The sequence below is a fragment of the Mus musculus genome, chromosome 4 (assembly GCF_000001635.26).
Source record: "Mus musculus strain C57BL/6J chromosome 4, GRCm38.p6 C57BL/6J".
In the NCBI taxonomy this organism is placed as follows: Eukaryota; Metazoa; Chordata; class Mammalia; order Rodentia; family Muridae; genus Mus; species Mus musculus.
The window spans coordinates 107,148,595-107,168,655 of NC_000070.6; the positions used below are offsets into that span (position 1 = coordinate 107,148,595).

The following is a 20,061-nucleotide window of genomic DNA, read 5'->3' on the forward strand; positions in this document are numbered from 1 at the left end:
TTTGTTTTGTTTTGTTGTTTTTGTTTTTCGAGACAGGGTTTCTCTGTGTAGTCCTGGCTGTCCTGGAACTCACTTTGTAGACCAAGCTAGCCTCAAACTCAGAAATCCGTCTGCCTCTGCCTCCCAAGTGCTGGGATTAAAGCCGTGTGCCACCACTGCCCGGCAGGATTCTTACTATATTTTAAGAAAAAAAATTTACTATTTATTAAAAGACTATTCTTGGTGGGCATGGGTGTTACATGCATGTTTCTGCAGGTAGTTGATTGTGTGGGCATGCATGAAGGCTAGAGGCTGGTGTCTGGATACCTTTCTGAACTGCTTCTCCATTTTATCATTGCTACTTAACTTACTATTATGTGTATGAGTGTTTGTTTATGCTCATATTTGTATTTGTGTACCATGTATATACTGGTGCCTGTGAAGTCAGGAGACGAGATCAGAGCCTTTGGAACTGGAGTTACAGTTGGCTATGAGCTGCCATGTGGGTGCTGGGAACCAAACCCAGTTCCCTGCAAGGGGAAGAGCTCTTAGCCACTGAGCCTTCTCTCCAGTCCTTCTGTCCTTATTTCTGGAGACAGGATCTGTTTTGAACCTGAAGCTGACTGCTTCAGTAAGTCTGACTATCCAACAAGTTCTGGGGGTCCTCCTGTCCCCAGGAGGCAGCTGCCATCCCTGGCTGTGTGAGTTCTGGTGACTGAGGCATAGATCTTCATGCTTGCACAGTAAACACTTCACCAACTGATTCTCTGTCTCTTTGTGTGTATCTCTCTCTGTCTGTCTCCCTGTCTCTCTCTCTCTTACACACACACACACACACACCATACCCTAAAAGAACACTATTTTTTAAAAAATTGGATATTTTCTTTATTTATATTTCAAATGTCCCTTTCCCAGTTTCCCTCCCTCCCTCCCAGAAACACCCTATCCCATCCTCCCTCCCCCTGCTTCTATGAGGGTGTTCCTCCATCCACCCACCCACCCACTCCCACCTCTCTGCCCTCGATTCCCTTACACTGGGGCATCTATCAAGCCTTCATAGGACCAAGGACCTCTCCTCCCATTGATGCATGACAGGGCCATCCTCTGCAACATATGCAGCTGGAGCCATGTGTACTCTTTTGTTGATGGCTTAGTTCCCGGGATTTCTGGGGGGTCTGGTTGGTTGATGTTGTTGTTTTTCCTATGGGGTTGCAAACCCCTTCAACTCCTTCAGTCCCTTCTCTAACTCCTCTACTGGAAACCTCTCGCTCAGTCCAATGGTTGGCTGTGAGCATCCGCCTCTGTATTTGTAAGGCTCTGGCAGGGCCTCTCAGGAGACAGCCATATCAGGCTCCTTTCAGCATGCACTTAAAAGAACACTTTTTATTCAACTAATATAAACAGAAGACATTTATAGGCCCTGATAAATGATGCAGTCAGAAAACAACGACCAGTACAAGGAAAGGCTGATGGGGACTTGGTGGGGGTGGGGTGTACTGCCATCGTCTGTGTCCTGACCCCTATGAGAGGGGCTGAGACAAAGGACCTGACATCTCTCCCTATGACTAGTTCTACTCCCCTCTCTCAGAGAAAAATAGGAACCAAAGTCCACGGACCACTCAAAGCTACCTCCCAGGCTCCAGGAAACCTGTGCGAGAGGAAGAAGCTAACACACGGACATTCTATAAGACAACAGACAGGGTTGCTTCAGCCAATGGCACTGTTTACAAAAGGACAGCTTCAGCAACTGAGTCCTGGTTACCAAGTGGATGTGTGACCTAAATCCTGGACAGAACCACATAAAGGGTATTTTGAAATAAACAAGAATATGGGTATACACTGAATATTAAATTATACTAGGGAGCTGTTAATTTTGTTAAGCATGAAACCCACGTTTGGACTAACTACAAAAACATGTAGGCGTTGCAGAGGTGTTCACTGACGCCTGTGCCGGAGCCATGGAGTCTGCTGAGCTCAGGAGCCCCTGCGCTGTCCATCCGAGCAGCGAGAGTGGACTCGGCTGCTCCTCAGTACTCCTTCTGTGAGATCCATACTACCCCACTGTCACCACCCACAGTGTCACTACTGATGATGGTGTCACCACCCACAGTGTCACTACTGATGGTGACACTACTCATGGTGTCACTACCCATGGTGACACTACCTACAGTGGCCCTACCAGTGGTGTCACTATTGATGGTGGTGTCACCACCCATGGTGACAAATCTCCTTATTTTGTCTTTTTAATTTTTTGACATTTATTTACTATGCTTAGTGCATGGCATGTTTGTGTGGGTGTGGGGTCTTCTTTGCATATCATGGCACACATCTGGAGGTCAGAGGACAACTGTGGAGTTAGCTCTCTCGTCCACCATGTGGGTCCCAGAGACCAAAGTCAGTTTGTTAGGCTTGGTAACAAGTGCCTTTATTTGCTGAGCTATCTCTCTACACTGTATTTTCTCTTTTAAAGAACCCCCCCCAAAAAAACCCCATAAGTTTGATTACTTCGCTATTCTATTTAAACCCTTAAGTCCTGCAGCCAACTCTTCGCAGGAGTCCTTTCCCAATCTGCCATCCTCCCACCCACTCCCTAGCTGCATTTCCAGCTGCCCTCTTCCGCCATCCTACACCAGCTGCTCGTGAGCGCCTAAGGTGCTTGAATATATTTTGTCTCTTTACTTTGAAGCACACATCCCTATAAGCATTCTGCCTGGAATGCTCTCGTCCCTCTTCAGCTGGTTAGCTTTCAGCTTTTAAGACTCATTCAGGACCCATTCTTCAGGAAGTCTTCCTTAGTTACCACAGCCTTGCTGGCACCCCACCCTGCACCTTGTGATCAGAATGATCACTAGTTTGCACTGTACCTATCTGCCAGTCAGCTCTTGCTCACCAAGAGAGCCTCTTGAGGTACACACTCGTCTTTGGGCCTCCATTGGTGAGCACAGTAGCAAGAGCAGGCTGACTTCAACCCTCAGGAACACATATTTGACTAAAGCACTTAACACACGATCTAAACAATACAGAATATACCATACAGAAGGCTGGAAAGAAACACACGAGTCACCAGTAGACACAGAAACACCAGCAGAGAAACTGATTTGCAAACGGGGGCGGCAACTCGAGGTTGTGAGGTTAATACTTGGATTGGTGGCAGGACACCAAAAGCTCCTATCCTTGGTTACATCTCAAGTTTGAGAACAGCCTGTGCTACATGAGACCTTATTTAAAAGGAAGAGGAGGAGGAGGAGGAAGAAGAGGAAGAGGAGGGGAAGGAGGAGGAGGAAGGGAAGGAGGAAGAAGAGGAAGAGGAGAATGAGGAGGAGGAGGAAGAGGATGAGGAGGAGGACGAGGAGGAGAAGGAGACTGTAGATTTAACAGGATCTCAATTTAAAAAAAATTCACAGCCGGCAGTGGTGGCACACGCCTTTGAACACAGTACTTGGGAGACAGAGGCAGTGGAATCTCTGAGTTAGAGGCCAGTCTGGTTTACGGAGTGAGTTCCGGGATATCCATGGCTGCGCAGATAAACCTTGTCTCAACAAATACACACACACATACACACACACACACACACACACACACACACACACGCACAAAGAAAGAAAGAAAGAAAGAAAGAAAGAAAGAAAGAAAGAAAGAAAGAAAGGAAGGAAGGAAGAAAGAAAGAAAGGAAGGAAGGAAAAAAAACTAGAGTAGATAGTTTTTAATAGAACACAAGTATTTCTAGCCTAGCTTTGGAACTATACTGCACAAGAGCATAGAATACTACTGTTTACCAGAGGGATTAATCTACTGCAGATAGCTTCTAAGGTATCAGAGCACATGATAAAGCAACATTACTTAAAGTTACACTAAAACAAATGGGTGGAGCTATGAAAGAAAATAAGGCTCAGGAACATAAATGGTTAAGAATCTAATATAAAGTTGGACGTGACAGCACGTGCCTGCAGCTCCTCAGGAGACTGAGGCGGGATGGCCAATCCATCACTTAAGCCCAGCAAGTTTGAGGGCAGCTTAGTTAACAATGCGGGATCCCATCTGAGAGGGAGATGGAGAAGCACGGATTTAATATGTATTAAGAGAGTTATTGAACAAAGGGAAGCAGAGAGTTTAGTTTGAGCATCAGTCAAACCATCTCCCCAGTTATGCCAAAGGCACAGCCCCAACCTGCTTGACTCACTCACTCTTCTCAGGACCTTTGCCAAAGGCCATTTGTACAAAGTTCTAGGCCAGGCACAAGTAATGCAGGGCTCGAAACAAACAATCGCCACTCGTAAAAGGTGCTGTGAGCAGAACCCTGGGGATGAAGAGAAGATAACAGTACAACAGCAAGTGTAAGCTCGTGCTTAAGCAGTTACTTATGAAGGGTTCTCATCTGCCTTCGGGTATCCGCACTCCTCTCTCACACTGGGAGACAAGCGCAGTGCTCATTAGACTCATCTGAAGGTGTTTTTCCAGCTAACAAACACTTCTGAAACAGGCATCACCGAAAAGCAGAGCACTGCACTCTCCTCTCTAGAGGTAGCCTCCTGTCCTTGTGACTATTAACTCACAGACAGTTCTTTATGCTGTTGGTCAGTGTTGTAAATGCGAAAATCACAAAGATGGCCGGCTAAGAGAGGACTAAGGGCGAGGACACGTGCTGAGAATCTTCTAGGCTATGGTTGTAGTTTCCAGCACCAAAATGAGAAATAGATAAAAATACAAAGCAAAAGATGGCATTGCAGGGCTCAGGCACTGTGACAGCCACAGAGACTCTATTTTATGCCCAACCCCGGGGACAGAGGTGAACAGTGACAATCCAGGTCAGCTTTCGCTCACCCTGTCAAAGTGTGCAAAGAAAACACATAAACAGAAACATCCCCTACGTGCTGGCTGAAGCAGGAAAAAGCTAGGACCAACCTCTGAGCGCACCATCAAGGGGCCATTCCAACGATGACAGCGCACAGTCATCCGAGCTGGAATAAGTAAGCTGCACACACAGTACACACCTGAGTAACCCAGCTGCACACACCAGTACACACCTATGAGTAACCCAGACTCGGGAGGCGGACGCAGGCCTGGGCTATACAGTAAGACCTGGTCTCAAAAAAATCCACACTATAAAAATGGTACAAACAGCCGGGCAGTGGTGGCGCACGCCTTCAATCCTAACACTTGGGAGGCAGAGGCAGGTGGATTTCTGAGTTCGAGGCCAGCCTGGTCTACTGTGTGAGTTCCAGGACAGCCAGGACTACACAGAAAACCCTGTCTCGAAAAACCAAAAAAACAAAATAAAAGGTACAAACAAACAAACAAACAAGCAGAAAAGGCAAATACTCAGGTAGCTCTCCATACAGACCCATAGATAATCATTTCTCAAGTAAAGTTAAAACAGCAGAAGAGTACATTTAGCGTGAGCCAATATTTATTTTAAAATTTACATATGTAGATACATGTAAACACCATATTTGTTTATATACAGAGAAAAAAGTCTTTAAGGATTTATGACAAAATTATTACCAGAGGTGTCTTCTGAGCGGCAGGCCTCTGTGTCAGCACTTCAACTCACACACTAAGAGGCTGCACACGCACCCTTAAGAGCAGCAGTGTGTGGAGCCCGGGCCTGCCCACCACCTGGTCCTCACTGTATCTTCTGCTCTCTAGAAAAGGCACACTGGTCTCCAGGTTTGAGGGAAAAAACAAAAGATGTAGTCTTTTGTGTCAAACCCGGGGCCTTCTCTGTCCCAGCACGAGTTAGCCTCTGTGGCACCAGAGACTGTGCCCTTCTTCCTTCTGCTTTTTTCTTCCAATCCTTCTTGGATACTATCTGTCACATCTGGGTCTGCTGCCTGCACATTCTCTGACTAACCCTTAATTACTTGAGGATCCCAGCCTGGACACTGTCCCTGGCTTCTTTCCCAAGTAATCTTACCTACTCCTGTGGTCCAACCTCTGACTGAAAGCAAGCATCTTCCAAATATGTGTATCTCTGGCCAAGGGTTCCCCTGGGCATGGGACCACATCTCCAGCATCTTCCTGGACACCTAAACTCAACATTTTTGTCACACTCATTCATGTTCTCCTGTCCGCTCACTCTAAAACACAGGTCTACGCTTTAACACTTCCTACCGCCCTTCCTCTTCCTCCATCTCTCTCCGATCCTACCTCCCAGACTCACATTCTAATTGCCTTTCCCTGGGTCTACTCAAATGTTACATGCTTACATTAGGAGGTGAAAGCAGTATTAGATACTCTAGGCGGGGCTGGCGATGTGGCTCAGTGGTAGAGCATTTGCTCAGCATGTCATGCTCAATTTCTGCCCCTGACCTGGTCCTTTCCAATTCATCTTCTACCTGAAGCCGTAACACTGTTGTAAGGGAATCTGGTGAGGATACTGGTATCACTCAGTGGTATAAACACTGGCCTTGTAAGAGGGAGAGAAAGACATTGAGAAAAAGGGGAATGGGAATAAAACAGTGAGAGAGCATATGAATCGCAACGTGCCCTCAAGTTAACGTCTAAGAATAGCATGAACGCTCTGTATGTCTGGGGCCACTGGGGCCTAGACCCTTCCCTGTGACACCCTCTGCCATCCCAGCTCTTTCACAGAAATTAAAAATTTCATGTCTGCTTTGGCTCATGCTTTCTGGCTTTGTCACATTTCTGAGTCTTAGCGTACACAGCTCCTTCTGCCTGGAATATTTGTTGTTGTTGTTGTTGTTGTGCTAGAGATCAAACAAGGGTCCTTATATTTTCTGGGCAAATGTTCTACCACAGACCTACCTAGAACAACTAAACACTAACTCTCTGCTCTAAGTTGTCAACATCCTGAGGGCAGAAGCTTACTCTAAGTGGTATTATTCCCAGTCCACAGCACAAGGCTATCACAAAAGAAGTAGTGTTTGCTGAATTGAGTCAAACCATTTTTGTTACTTGTGCATTTGTTGTTGAGTTTTGTGCTAACACTTAGATATAGATGCAGCTGCAGAAGCCCTACAGTAACAAGGGCAATTCAAAGGCACTGAGGCGGTAACGCTGTGGACTCTGCTTACCCTCGCTCCTGCCCACCTCACCAGGCTCTATTCTGACCAGTCCTTTACTTAACAATAATTAAACAGCTCTAATGTATCTTTTTATGAATGGTAAGCTGGAGCTCAGTAGAGTCATTTGCCCAGGTCTCCCAGCTAGGGAGTCCTGAGAACAGGATCTAAACACAACACCATGACTCTCACAGCCTATGTGAGGGCTTCCCATGGCGGCCTCTGCGGCCCTACTGAGATGATGAAATGCACCTTCTTAGAAATCTCCAACTAGCAAAGGATGGCCCCAGAAACAGCTGGAGGCCAGAGGGCTTGACAACCATGCCAGAGCAATGGAGTCCCTGCTTTTTAGCCTGCAGGGACCAGCATATCCCACAGAGCTCCCACAAAAGTGATGCTCAGAGCAGTGCAGAGGTTAGCAGGTGTCAGTCTAGGAAGATGACCGAGGAAAAGCAAGGCTAAAAGCCAGGTATGGAGGGAGGGGCACAACACTGCTGACAAGAGGCGAGAATCTCATCCATCACAAGAGTGAGATGGGCAATCTGGTTGTCTGGGCAGCAGCAGAGCGAGCTTGAGTGCCTAGTTTGTAGACAAACATGAGCTGAATCCAAAGGGAGTGTTAAGGTAGTAAGAAACTATTTTAGGGAGTTTCTTTCTTTCTTCCTTCCTTCCTTCCTTCCTTCCTTCCTTCCTTCCTTCTTTCCTTCCTTCCTTCCTTCCTTCCTTCCTTCCTTCCTTCCTTTCTTTCTTTTCTTTCTGTTTTTCGAGACAGGGTTTCTCTGTGTAGCCCTGGCTGTCCTGGAACTCACTCTGTAGATCAGGCTGGCCTCGAACTCAGAAATCCGCCTGCTTCTGCCTCCCGAGTGCTGGGATTAAAGGTGTGCGCCACCACCGCCCAACTTTAGGGAGCCTCTTAGCACTGCACAAGTCTGTGGTGGTGCGGCCAAATGTTCCCTACTGTTCACACTGGAGACCGCTGGGGGCCTGCCAGGGAATGGCGGACGCTTTAGAAGGAGGGACTAAGTGGAAGATCATGGTGATGCACCTTTGAAGGAAGGTTGCTCCTCTGTCTCTCTGCTTTCTCACCACATGAGATTCGAGAGCAGCATGAGGTGAGGAGTCACACAGTCTCCACCATGATCTCTGCTTCCCTACAGCTTGGGAGCAATGGAGCCAAGTGAACATGGCTGAAACCCTGACCCTGGTGTGCATGGATCTCCTCTGCTTTAAACTGGTATTCTTAGGTATTGTCATGGCGATGGAGAGCTGACCAACAGAGACTCTAACTTAACTCCCGCAAGCCCAGAACAACCTTTAGAAGATGCAACAACAATTCCTTGTCTTGCAGGTAAAGACCTGAGGTCCTGATGGCTAGTAACTTGACAAGCATGGCGGAAAGCAGGGCTGGTGTCAAGGGCATACAGAAGCAGCCCAGGGTTCGCCCTATTCTCTCACCTCTGGTGATCAAACAGTCCTACCTTCTCTGATTTCAATGAAAAAGAGAATGAGGTTCCATGACCTTTCCCCAAGGTTACAAGTTGGTCAGTAGCTACATCAAGGAAGTTAATGATCTGCAAAAAGTCATTATTTGCTCCATGAAGTTTATATTTTAAAGTAAACAGTGTCACTGCTGGTCTTGTGACCTGGGTCAGGTCCCCTGGGTTTAAGGTTAAGGGTTTCTACATCCTAACACATTGTTAAGACAAATTCCCCACAGGAAGCAGCCCTTTGCTGATTTAACAAACACTACTAAATACCAAGTGTATCCCAGGCCCGGGCCGGGCACTGGTCAGAATGCTGAGCAAAACAGGGCCCTGCACTAAGGATCTGCAGATGGCACTAACACACTGACTCATGATGCTATTTACGGGCCCTGGAATCTCACTGAAGAGGGTCTCCAAAGGCCCTAAAGAACAAACAAGTCAACTCAACTAACCCGGGAATACCACAAAAGAGGCAGTGCTGTCCCTGAGTGTTGATAATTACTCAAGGAGAGAAGACTACATAAGGGAGCAAGAACATGGAAGCCTAACAGTGAGCACAAGTGAGGGTGTGGGAGACAAAATGGTGCCCAAGAAACACTCGCATCACCTCTGTGACGACAGCATCACCTCCGTGACTGCATTACTTTAAACGGTAAAGGGGCCTACAAGTGTGATTCAGGTTAAGGGTCCTGAGATTAGATAAGCCTTGATTTCCCACTGTGGGCTCAAGGTAATCACATGAGCCCCTTGAATTAGGACATGGTATCTGTGTGGAAGAAGCAGAAAGGGGGGTCAGGGAGACTCTGGGTGTGAGGAGAGTTTTAATTCACTCATTTGAAGATGGAGAAAGGGGACTGCAAGCTAAGGAACACAGGTAGCTTTTAAGAAGGAGCCTTCAGAAGGCGTGTGACCCTGCCAACACCTTCCCTTCAGCCTTGCAGACCTTAAGGTGTCGGAAGTGGAGAATGCAGTAAGGAATGTCTCAGTACTGTTGCTCATCATTTGCCTGTCTGACTCAGAGCAAGTTACTTTAAATTCCTGAAGCTTCAATTTTCCCATTTTCAAAATGGAGAAAATAATTATAATGACTTTACAGGACTGTTACATGGGTCAAAAGTGTCATGGATGTGACAGCACTTTATAAATATAAGTAGCTATTTACTGCAGTTAGCCAATCATGAGTTAAAGTAGCGAGGCACCTCTGAAATCAGGTCACTAGAACAGACAGACCCATTTCCCTGGACTCTCTCTCACGTGTAGGCCTGCAGGTGGGCCTGCCCACCTGCCTGCCAGCCTTCCTCCTTGCCTCCCTCATCTTTGGTTTGCTCGATGCCCCTTGCCCACTGCTCACTCTTCAAATGATGAAGAATCCACTCACAGAGGCCCAATAACTGCAAGGCTCAACGTCTTTTCAGCTTCCCTGACCACGTTAGAGGATCGGGACCACTCATTTCCAGTGTCTCTGAAGACACTTGTCCCTGGTCCATGTGGCACTTCCCGGCCTGCTTTTCTCCTGCTCCCACAGTCTCTTGGCCTCTCCACAGCTGCCCTTCTTCCCACTTTCTAACAATGAATTTCCTTCCAGGTTCAAGTCCTTCCTTTAACTCAGAGAATTCATTCACTTTTGTGATTCCCAGAAACTCACTTCCAATATGTATTTCTAGTCTAACAGTCTCATTTGAGCTGGACATTTCCATTAAAATAGTTTTAAAGAATTCAAAATGCAGGCTGGGTGTGGTGGCACACACCTTTAATTTCAGTATTTGGGAGGCAGAGGCAGGAGGATCTCCGTGAATTTGAGGCCAGCCTTTGTCTACAAAGTAAATTGCAGGACACCAGTGCTGTTATACAGAGAAACCCTGTCTCAAAAAAATCAAAATGATAAACTCTTACCAGTAAATGAACAAAGAACACAAATACTTGAGAGAGAGAGAGAGAGAGAGAGAGAGAGAGAAAGAGAGAAGAAAAGAGAAAGGAAAAGGACAAATGGCTGACAAGCCTATTACAAACACTTAGTCTACTTAGTAAATGAAAATAAGAATTTATTTCTCTGACCTATCTATTTTTTGGCCTATTGGATTACTGAGAGTTTAAGAAAGATGTAGGCATGCAAATGAAGACAACATTCCTAGGATGTAAGATTCCCACCCACATGGAGACAGGAAGCGCACAGAGCAGTCTAGATGAAGGCCTTGGGTAGGCTGCTCGAGGCTGGGCTGCCCTTCCTGAAGAAGCATCGTTGCTGGGGAAAATAGAAGCAGAGCTGGAAGGCAAGCAGAGCATGGAGAATGCCGCCAACTCCTGGCCCTTCCCTCTCTTGGACAGGCACATTCTGCACTCAGGTTCTGTAGCAGTGAGGTGTGAGGCAGCACACACAACAGCACGGCCCTGCTGGCACAGAGACTGCTCAGCACATAGAAAATAAAGAGGCAAATAATTAAATAAGTAATTACAAACCAAGATAAGAGCCGGGAGGGAAACCAGTTAAAAATACAGAAGTAGCAGCCGGCTCGGTGTCACTTATGCCAAGAGAAAGGAAAATAATCAACGGTTTCAAATCACAGGTCTGGAAGATGAGAACCGAGACAAGACACTGGATTCGGACAGAATAAAATCACTGTGTCCTGAGAGAGAAGTGAGAGTGTGGGAGAAGCCCTCTGGGAGAGAGAGAGAGAGAGAGAGAAAGAGAGAGGCCAGAGAAGGGCACTGTGCCCAGCCAGCATTTAGAAAGGGAAACGGTATCTGGGAAAGGGGGCAAGGACAGCTAACGGGGAAGAGGAGTAAGGAAAACCAGTAAGGACAGAGGAGTTGCTGAGCCACACCCACTCCCACAGCTGGCCCTTGTGACATCCAGCTAAGGGCTATCTGTGGAGCTGTTTCTCTGCTCCATTCTCAGTCCTTCATGCTTGTACCATGTCTCGTCCTGTGACCAGAGCTACACTCTGCTCCCATGGGTCACTCCCTCCCTCACACCTGTTGCGTGTTTGTTCACTGCTAGCCTTTCCCATGAACCATCTCCATCTACCACCACACAAAGGACTTCTGCTTCTTCTCTGGGCTTTGTTTCCTTTTGTTACTGTTTGTTGTTGTTGTTGTTGTTGTCTGTACCCAAGAACTCACTGTGGAGTCCAGGATAGCGTCAAACCCACGGCAATCCTCCTGCCTTAGCCTCTTCAACGCTAGGACTATAGATATGACTTGCCATGCTCAGCTAGGACAGAGACCTTTATCAGTGTCGATCGCAGGCATCCATGCCAGTGCCTGGCACTCGGCAGGTGTTGCAGCTTCACTGTGATGCAATACAACACTGTGGCAAAAGTAACTTAGGGAAGAAGGGCTCACTGGGTTGCAGGTCACAGTCCATTGCTGCCAGGGAGTGAGGGAAGGAGCTTAAAGCCTCACGACCACAGTCAAGAGCAGAGAGCATAAAAGCCAAGTCCTACCTGCTTGCGCTCAGCAAGTTCTCTTTACCATCACAGAGTCCAGGGCCCCAGACCAGGCAATGGTGCCTCCCACAGCAGGTGGGGGCTTCTTCTACCAACTATCAGTTGGGACAATCTCCCAAAGAAACGTCTAAAAGAAAGTGGATTCAGAAAATTCCTCGAGGCTCTCTTCCCACATGATTCTAGGTTGAGCTGACAGTTTAAAAGTAGCCATCATAGCAGGCACTGAATAACTACTTGTTGAACAAATGCCTGGACGTCCACCCATGCGGTCTCCCTTCCCCTGGTATCCCTCACCTTTACCTTCTCTTAGCCACCGGAAGCTCCAGTCATGCATCCTATAGCTAACTGCATCAATGGTTACAAGTGTATTTGTTTAACCTTATAGGTTGCTAATAAGAGATGCTACGAAACACTTTCATGAATTACCCTGAATTAAAACCAAAACCAAAGATGAACAGGCTTGTTTGTCTATTCATTTTGGCCGTGCTGGGGATTGAACCTAGGGACTTGTGCAAACTATACATGAGCTCTACCACTCAACTACATTTCCAGCCCAGTTTTCTTCCTTGTGGGATTTCTCTTAGCCTATTACATAAGAAATTAGGATGAAACCCCCAGTAGAGAGGAGACAGGAACTCAGCACTGTCTAAGCTTGCTGGAACCCAGAACCCTTCCTTCAAGAGTTCTGGGAAAACCCATTAGAAGACACGACGACGCTGGCCATAAAGTCCAGACGCGGCTGACTGTACAGCTGTCTGATTTCTTCCCAGGCAGGCCCACCTAGACCTGCTGCTGCCACCCTCCCCAGCCATTCATGCTCTAGTGCGCTGTTTCGGGACTTCAGGTTTTCCCTTCCTTCCTCAGGCCTCGGCCTGAAACGAACAGGAGCTCATTCCGACCTACGGAAAGCACGTGTCTGTGAAAACCCTTCCCACTCCACGGAGAGAGAAGAGTGCCGTTGCACCCCCACGGGCTCCAGTGCTCGGCCTGACTTGCGTCTTTTCAAAGGTCAACTGTAAGTATACAGTCACATGCTTCCTTTCTAAGCAAGACCTGAGGATCTTACCAACACAGACCAGGCATCACTCTCTGGCATTCAGCATAAGGCGCAAGTTAAGGTCCTTGATATGTGTCAAGTGAGTGAATTATTCCAAGGCCCTTGCTGATTGTCACACTGCTCATTAGTTTAACAGAGACCTCGCCCTGTAAGCTTCCTACGATGCTAACTCCTCCCACTCGACTGGATCCTTCTCATTAGTGTTCAACATCCCTTAAAACCCTGTTCCCATCCATTTCCTTCCTCTTCCTCTTTCTCTTCCTGTCACTCCTTCTCCTTCTCAGAAGCATTTTTCTTTTCTGCGCCCCTCCTTTGCTCCTCAAGCTCCTGCCCCCAACCTTGCTTCTGAGACTGTACTAAAATTACTAATCACTTTTTTTATAACCTATTCCATTTTTAGACTAAGCTTATTTGACACAGTGATAACCTCAGATATGACTGACCGTACCTCCCTCAAAACCCTGCCTCTTTCCTTTAATTCCAATGACAACATTCTCTTCTGTTTCTCAGTATGGTCCTCTAAACCCCTTAAATATATCTGAGTGCATCAGAATTTTGGACTTGGCTCCTTGTTTTCCTTACAGTTACCCTGCAAAGGCTTATCTATTTCTGTCTCCTCACTACCTATATGTTAATAATAATAAATAATTCCCACTGAAATGGTTATAATCTTTTTCTTTAGTTTCAGCTTTATCCATCCAATACCTTTTCTGTTTGGTTTGTTTTGTCTTGTGAAACAGGGTTTCTCTGTGTAGCCCTGGCTGCCCTTGACTAACAGATTTCCTAGACTCTTCCTCCTGACTGCTGGGATTAAAGGCTGCATCCAATATCTTTTTGGACATTTCCTCTGGGATGTTCTATGGTTCTAGAGGAAATAGGAAATATGAAAAAATGAAAATGGCTTTGAAATAAAGAGCTCTGGAGTTCCAGGACAGCCAGGGCTGTCTTGAAAGACAAAAAAAAAAAAAAAAAAGAAATAACGAGCTCATGAATGAGTTAGAATCAGCAGAAGAGAGAATTGGTAGTTTGGAAGAAATTACCTAGAATGCCAAGAGAGACAACAGGATAAAGACTATGGCATAGAACTATGAAGAACAGGGTTAGCACCGTTCTTCCTGTAGGCTCTCAGGAGGGACTAGAGAAGAGAGAATGGGGATAAGCCAGGAGTGGCAGCTCAGGCCTGTGACCCCAGCACTTGAGAATCTGAGGTAAGACAATCACAAGTTTGAGGCCAGCTTGGATACATAGTGAGTTTCAGGCCAAGCTGGAGTACACAATGAAACTCAGTTTCATAAAAACCAACCAAAGAAACAAACAAACAATAAATTTTGGCTTCTGTATCGGTTGTTGTTTTATTTTCTTGTTCTTTTTGTATCTCTGGCTCTGGGGACTTCAGCTGCTGTGAGGCGCAGCCATAATGACAGGTCTATGTGACAAGGAACTAAGGGCCTTCTCTGAGCAAGCCTCTAAAGTGTGCCTCTAGGAAGGCCCTCGGATGACTGAAGCTCTAAGCAACAGTCCGATAACAAGCTTTTCAAAGACAAGGAGGGGTGGGGTACGCCTCTGATCACAGTTTTTAGGAGATGGAGATAAGAGAATCACTAACTGTAAGAGCCCCTACCACATCACACCAAACCAAACCCACTCTGAGCCGGAACCACTCCAATACACTGGCTCCTGAATTGCTGACCATCAGGGAAACTATGAGAAACAATACTTAAGCAGCTACATTTTAGGGAAGTTTTATATAGTAATAGATAACTAATATATTGTCAGATTGCTTATGAAAAGCCGTCTCCATCTGGTTCAGACCGTCTCTCAGCTGCATTTCTTGCCATACTCTCTGGCATATTACATTTTAAATACACCTAACAACTCAGAGCTCTTGGAACACGACCATGTTCTCTCCCGCACCTCCAGCCTCCACTCAGCTTCCAGGACGCATCCTCTGCCTGACACATTCCTCAACACGCTCTTCCCTGCTTCCACACACTTGGCTAACTTCTCCCCATCGTCAGAGCACTGTCTTATTAAACTGCCTACGTTTCCGTCAGATGTAAAGCTCCAGAAAGAAGGGAGCAATTCCTGTCTCCCTTATACCCCATAGCTCCCAGCACACAGAAGACACTCCGTAGATACTTGGTGCTTACATCCCACAAGGTAGGGAGGCAGGAAGGCTAAAAGTTGAAGCATAAACATTCTCAGGAAGTGATCCAAATAAGCTTTTTATCTGATATAACTGTAAAGGAACCAAGAACCCTCAGCAGTCCATGCAATTTCAAGTTTAAGGAAGGCTCAATAAGGTCAGGGTTCAAAAGTTGGACGGGTTCCAATTCCTGCTAAGTCAAACCTCTTGGTAGTTCTATTCCGGCCCTTAGCTGTATTCTCTAGATACCTGACACACCCATTCTTGAAAACACTCACCATACTCGGCGGTCAAACAAATGGTTTTTCAAAATCCTCCCCTGTTCCATCTTTTAGGACAATCCTAGCTTATTATGTTGAGATTTAAGATCTGATCACATATGGCATCTGTGGTATATGTCTAAACAGGATCACATACATACATATATGCATCAATAAACACATCACAAAATATTAAACACTAGTACCCTCTACTGGTGGAAAGACCTTACAGGCTCATGTGAATGGTCACATTGCCCTCTAGCGTCCACAACCTATAAAGACAGCAAATCCTGCAGCAGATGGGTAGCATCTCCTTGGCTATAATGATAGGGTTTTATATTCTTTAAGCATCTAATTTCCTCAGATTCTGGTTTATATTACAGGGGTGCAACTCTAAGACTCTTGGGGGCTCCCTGGGGACTCTGTAAAGCTCTTCCCAGCTGTTAGTGACAGGGTGATGCTGCTCAGAGGTCAAGGGGAGGCAGAGGAGGCGATGGCTGCACTGGGGAGGGCAGGAGCAGCAGCTGTGAAGGACTGCCCTGGACTCCCCGGGGAGCTGAGAGCAGCTCGAGGAACACATGTTGTTCTTCCCGTGCATATTATCCACAGTTGTGTGCTGTACTAAAACGGCAACTCAACGCACTCCCTCCCTCACCTCTGAAATCTCTCCAAAGCTATAATAAATGACATGGTGGCAAATGTTGCTATCGTTTTGTTTTATAAACAAGGCTTCGCCAGTTATTGCCACTGATGGCAGATTAAGCTGAGTTTCTTTCAGGATTTAACTGAATCACCACCTCCTCTATGAAGCCTTTCTGAAGTCCCCAGATTGTAGTGACTGCCCTATCCTTTCCGATTGCATGCAGACTCTCCAGATCCAGTGGACAGAGGGTCACATGTGCTTATTTATAGCTACAGTGGGGTACCACTGCTGTATGTCTACACCACCGCCTCTCTACCAAACCCTCAGCTCCTCAAGGTCACAACCAAGTCTTAATCATTTTGCACAGTCAGCATCAAGCACACTCCAAATGTTACCTGTATGTAGTCTATATGGTAAGCACAGATATTGGACATATGCTTTTAAAACCTTATATAATAATAGTTATCTTATGCTAGCAACTCCGCTAACTCTAATCAAAAGGTGGGAGAGATATAGTAAGGTGGCCTGACAACTTGAGTTAGATCCCAGGACTCACATGTTGGAGGGGAAGAACAAACATCCACTAACGTGTGCTCTGACTGCCATGTGCACATTGTGGCAAACACACACCCAAGCCCATCCCCAACACACAAGAAAATGAAAGCAGAAAGTTTAAAAGATTGAGGACTGTGTTTTGTGTACTTCACTTCAGTTTAAAAATTGTTTTTACTATATATTACTATATTTTACATATGTCACTATTTTTTACTATAAATCCCCAGCCTGAGGCTAGTACAGTGTTCTAAACAACGGTCCCCTCCAGCAAGTGTGGAAAGCACAGATGGGTCAGGTAACTCATGGTGTACAGGAAGAAGGGAGACACTCTGGAAGTACATCTCAGAGGCCAGGAGCATACCTATCCTTGTGGATCTCAACACCTCCCTCGAGGGCATTTTCTTCTTTAATTCTTGTAAGGCAGCAACTAGGTTTTCTTTGGTTTGATCAGGAAGCTCCAACATAGTTTTCCATCTTTTTATGTCTTCTATAACCACAACTCTCTGCAAAAAAGAACAGTTATTTGGAAAATGGAACCCTTTCATTAGAAAGACATCTGCCTCCACCTGAGCTAATGGCTCTCCTATTGACATATGAATTATTGATTATGACCTGAACCAAAGCAGTGTGTCTGATGGCCCCAAATGAGGGGTAATTGCTTAGAGGCAGGCCTGCTTACTGCAGATCTGGGGAGTTGCATCTATTAGGAAAAGTGCAACTTTTCATCTCACCGTGCCGGGCACCATGGCACATCCCCCATGAGAGGTGAAACAGGAGAGAGGAATGAAAACGGTGAGTGCTAAGGCGGATCACCCTCACAGCTCACTCAAGTGTCCTAATTTATGCACAGAGCAGAGAAGCCATAAAGCCATGCTTACTTCAACAGTAAAAAAAAATTACACGAACAGTTCCCCACTTCCCAGAGGAGAAAACTCAACTTTTTTTTTTTTCCTGAGAGAAAGAAAACTTCTTTTTAAAAAAATTTCAAACACACAAAAAGGTACAGAGAGTAAACCACTACTTAATGAGATTATAATTTTACCATTCCTCATAAAATAAAGCATTATGAAATTTAAGTCCCTTTACACCCTCCGCAAACACACCTCCCTCCATCCTTCCCAGAAGCTGCCGCCTTAAGGCTGATCCTCACGCTTCCATTCAACGCTAGGGATCAGGAACATGGGGGAAGAAGATGGGAAAGCTTCTATACTGTTATGTGATTTTTCTGTAATTTTGATATAGTTAAACTAAGGACTTCTTAGTAAACAAAATTGGCAGACAAAAAGTAAAAAAGTAAAGTAGCTTTCATAATTGAAAATTAAATATCTTCGAGCCGGGCATGATGGCACACCCCTTTAATCTCAGCACCCAGGAGGCAGAGGCAGGCAGATCTCTGAGTTCGAGGCCAGCCTGGTCTACAGAGTGAGTTCCAGGACAGCCAGGGATACACAGAGAAACTATGTCTCAAAAAACCAAAAGAAGGAAAAGAAAACAAAGACAGGAAGAAGGAAGGAAGGAAGGAAGGGAACAAAAGAAAGAAAGAAACAAACAAACATCTTATCTTGGATGTCTATTACCCTGGGAGAGGGCAGCCGAAGGTCAGGAAGGACCTAGAAGCTTTGAGGGCTCTGGTAGTGTTTATCTTGATGTTCACATCATGGACGTTCCTCACCACACTTGGCACGTGTACAGTGTTTCACATAAAATTGCAATATAGCCATGCCATAAAGATAATCCCCATTAAAACGTTATCTCCTTCCCTTGGGGGAGAACATGGGGTCTGCTTCTAGCTTAGAAGCCAAGGGTGAAATGACGGTTCACCTGTACCCTATCTCCAGGCTCCCAGCCTGCTAGCATTAGTTTTGCTTTCTGGGTTCAATGCTAGGAGGGGAGCAAAGAAAAGATTTGATGTCACCATGGTTTGGGTGTCTCTGAACTGGAGGGCGTTTTTAAAGATGACTCTTCCCTGATAGGATGACTTCTGCAGGTCCCTGGAAGGCTCTCTGCTGAGAACTTACCTGAAGCAACTATTATTATTGGTGATGATTCTTGTAGCTGTCACTTCACACACACACACACACACACACACACACACACACACACACACACACACACACACACACACACACACAAATAAGAGCAGGGAGGAGACCTACAGGAAAGGTGAGCAAGATAGAGTAATAGAATACATGTGACATGAGAACAGAAGGGTTTTTTTCCCCTGGGAGGAAGAGGTTGAGTTAGAATGGAAGGACAGTGGGAAGGGAATAAGGAAATATAACTTAATGTATAACAACACCATAATAAGAGTGGTGAGACAGCTCAGAGGATTCAGGCACTGCCAAGTCTCAATCCCTGAGTTTGATCCCTAGAACCCATAGGGTAGAACTCTGACCTACACAGACACACACACACACAGACACACACAGACACACACACACAGACACACACACACACACACACACACACACAAAATAAATATAAGAAACATAAAGAAGAAGAAAGTGTAGCAGTGAAACCCATTGTTTTGTATGCTTTCTAAATACAGTTTGGGGCAACCTTGTCCACAGACTTTCCCTGGATGGACCCCAGAGCCCTTCTAAGCATCCTGTGAACCCAGCCACTCTATTTAAAGCTGGGCTACCCAGCATTCTCTCCTACGATTGCCCAGATCTAAAACCTTCCCAAGGATGGCAGCTTCCACTTCTCCCTCTGGCATTAGCCAGCAACTGTCTTTGCACTTTCGCAAGCACAGGTCTGGTCTGGGTGTTGACCAACCCCAGGAAGAGAGCTGAGTTCTCCAATTGAAGCCACCACAGAAGACTCCCCCTTTACACAGAGGAGTGAACACACTCGCCTCTTCTGTTAACTTCCACCTTCTTTATGGCCTATGGCCGGTGGTGGGCTCAGGATTCTGATGCCAGTCTTCACATACTGCTGGCACATGTCTCAAGAGATGATCAAGATTATCACTTGGAAACGCCACTTTACATCTACTCTGTCCTCAGCCCTAGGAGACTCAATCAAAGCTGAGAGAAAAACCTTTTCCTATGTGCTATTGCAGTATAAACTATTAAATGGTTTAAAAAAAAAAAGTCAGGATGGAGAGATGGCTCAGCGCTTAAGAGCACTGACTGCTCTTCAGAAGGTCCCGAGTTCAAATCCCAGCAACCACATGGTGGCTCACAACCATCCGCAATGAGATCTGGTACCCTCTTCTGGTGTGTCTGAAAACAGCTACAGTGTACTTACATATAATAATAAATAAATCTTAGAAAAAAAAAAGTCAAACCCTAAGCCACATAAGAAGCTACTTTCTATTGAAAGGTATAAATATCAAGTTTTTTTCATTCAGTATATTTTATTGATGCTTCCATAGTAACATATTGTTAGTTGACCTACTATGCTCAAATATTGAATAGTAATCCTACTGTTGTATATACACATCTTAGACTCTTGCAATCTATTT

General features: G+C 45.8%; 1 protein-coding gene across 3 annotated transcripts in view; it reads right to left on the bottom strand.

Moving 5' to 3' along the window:
* The window catches only part of Tceanc2 (transcription elongation factor A (SII) N-terminal and central domain containing 2), a 44,205-nt gene that overhangs the window by 14,433 nt on the left and 9,711 nt on the right, over positions 1 to 20,061 (bottom strand). For all 3 annotated transcript variants that reach the window (NM_025617.2, XM_017320351.2, XM_006503274.3), the window contains one exon: positions 16,954 to 17,095. In NM_025617.2, the coding sequence (NP_079893.1) occupies positions 16,954 to 17,095 (142 nt within the window). The remainder of the gene's footprint in view (positions 1 to 16,953; positions 17,096 to 20,061) is intronic.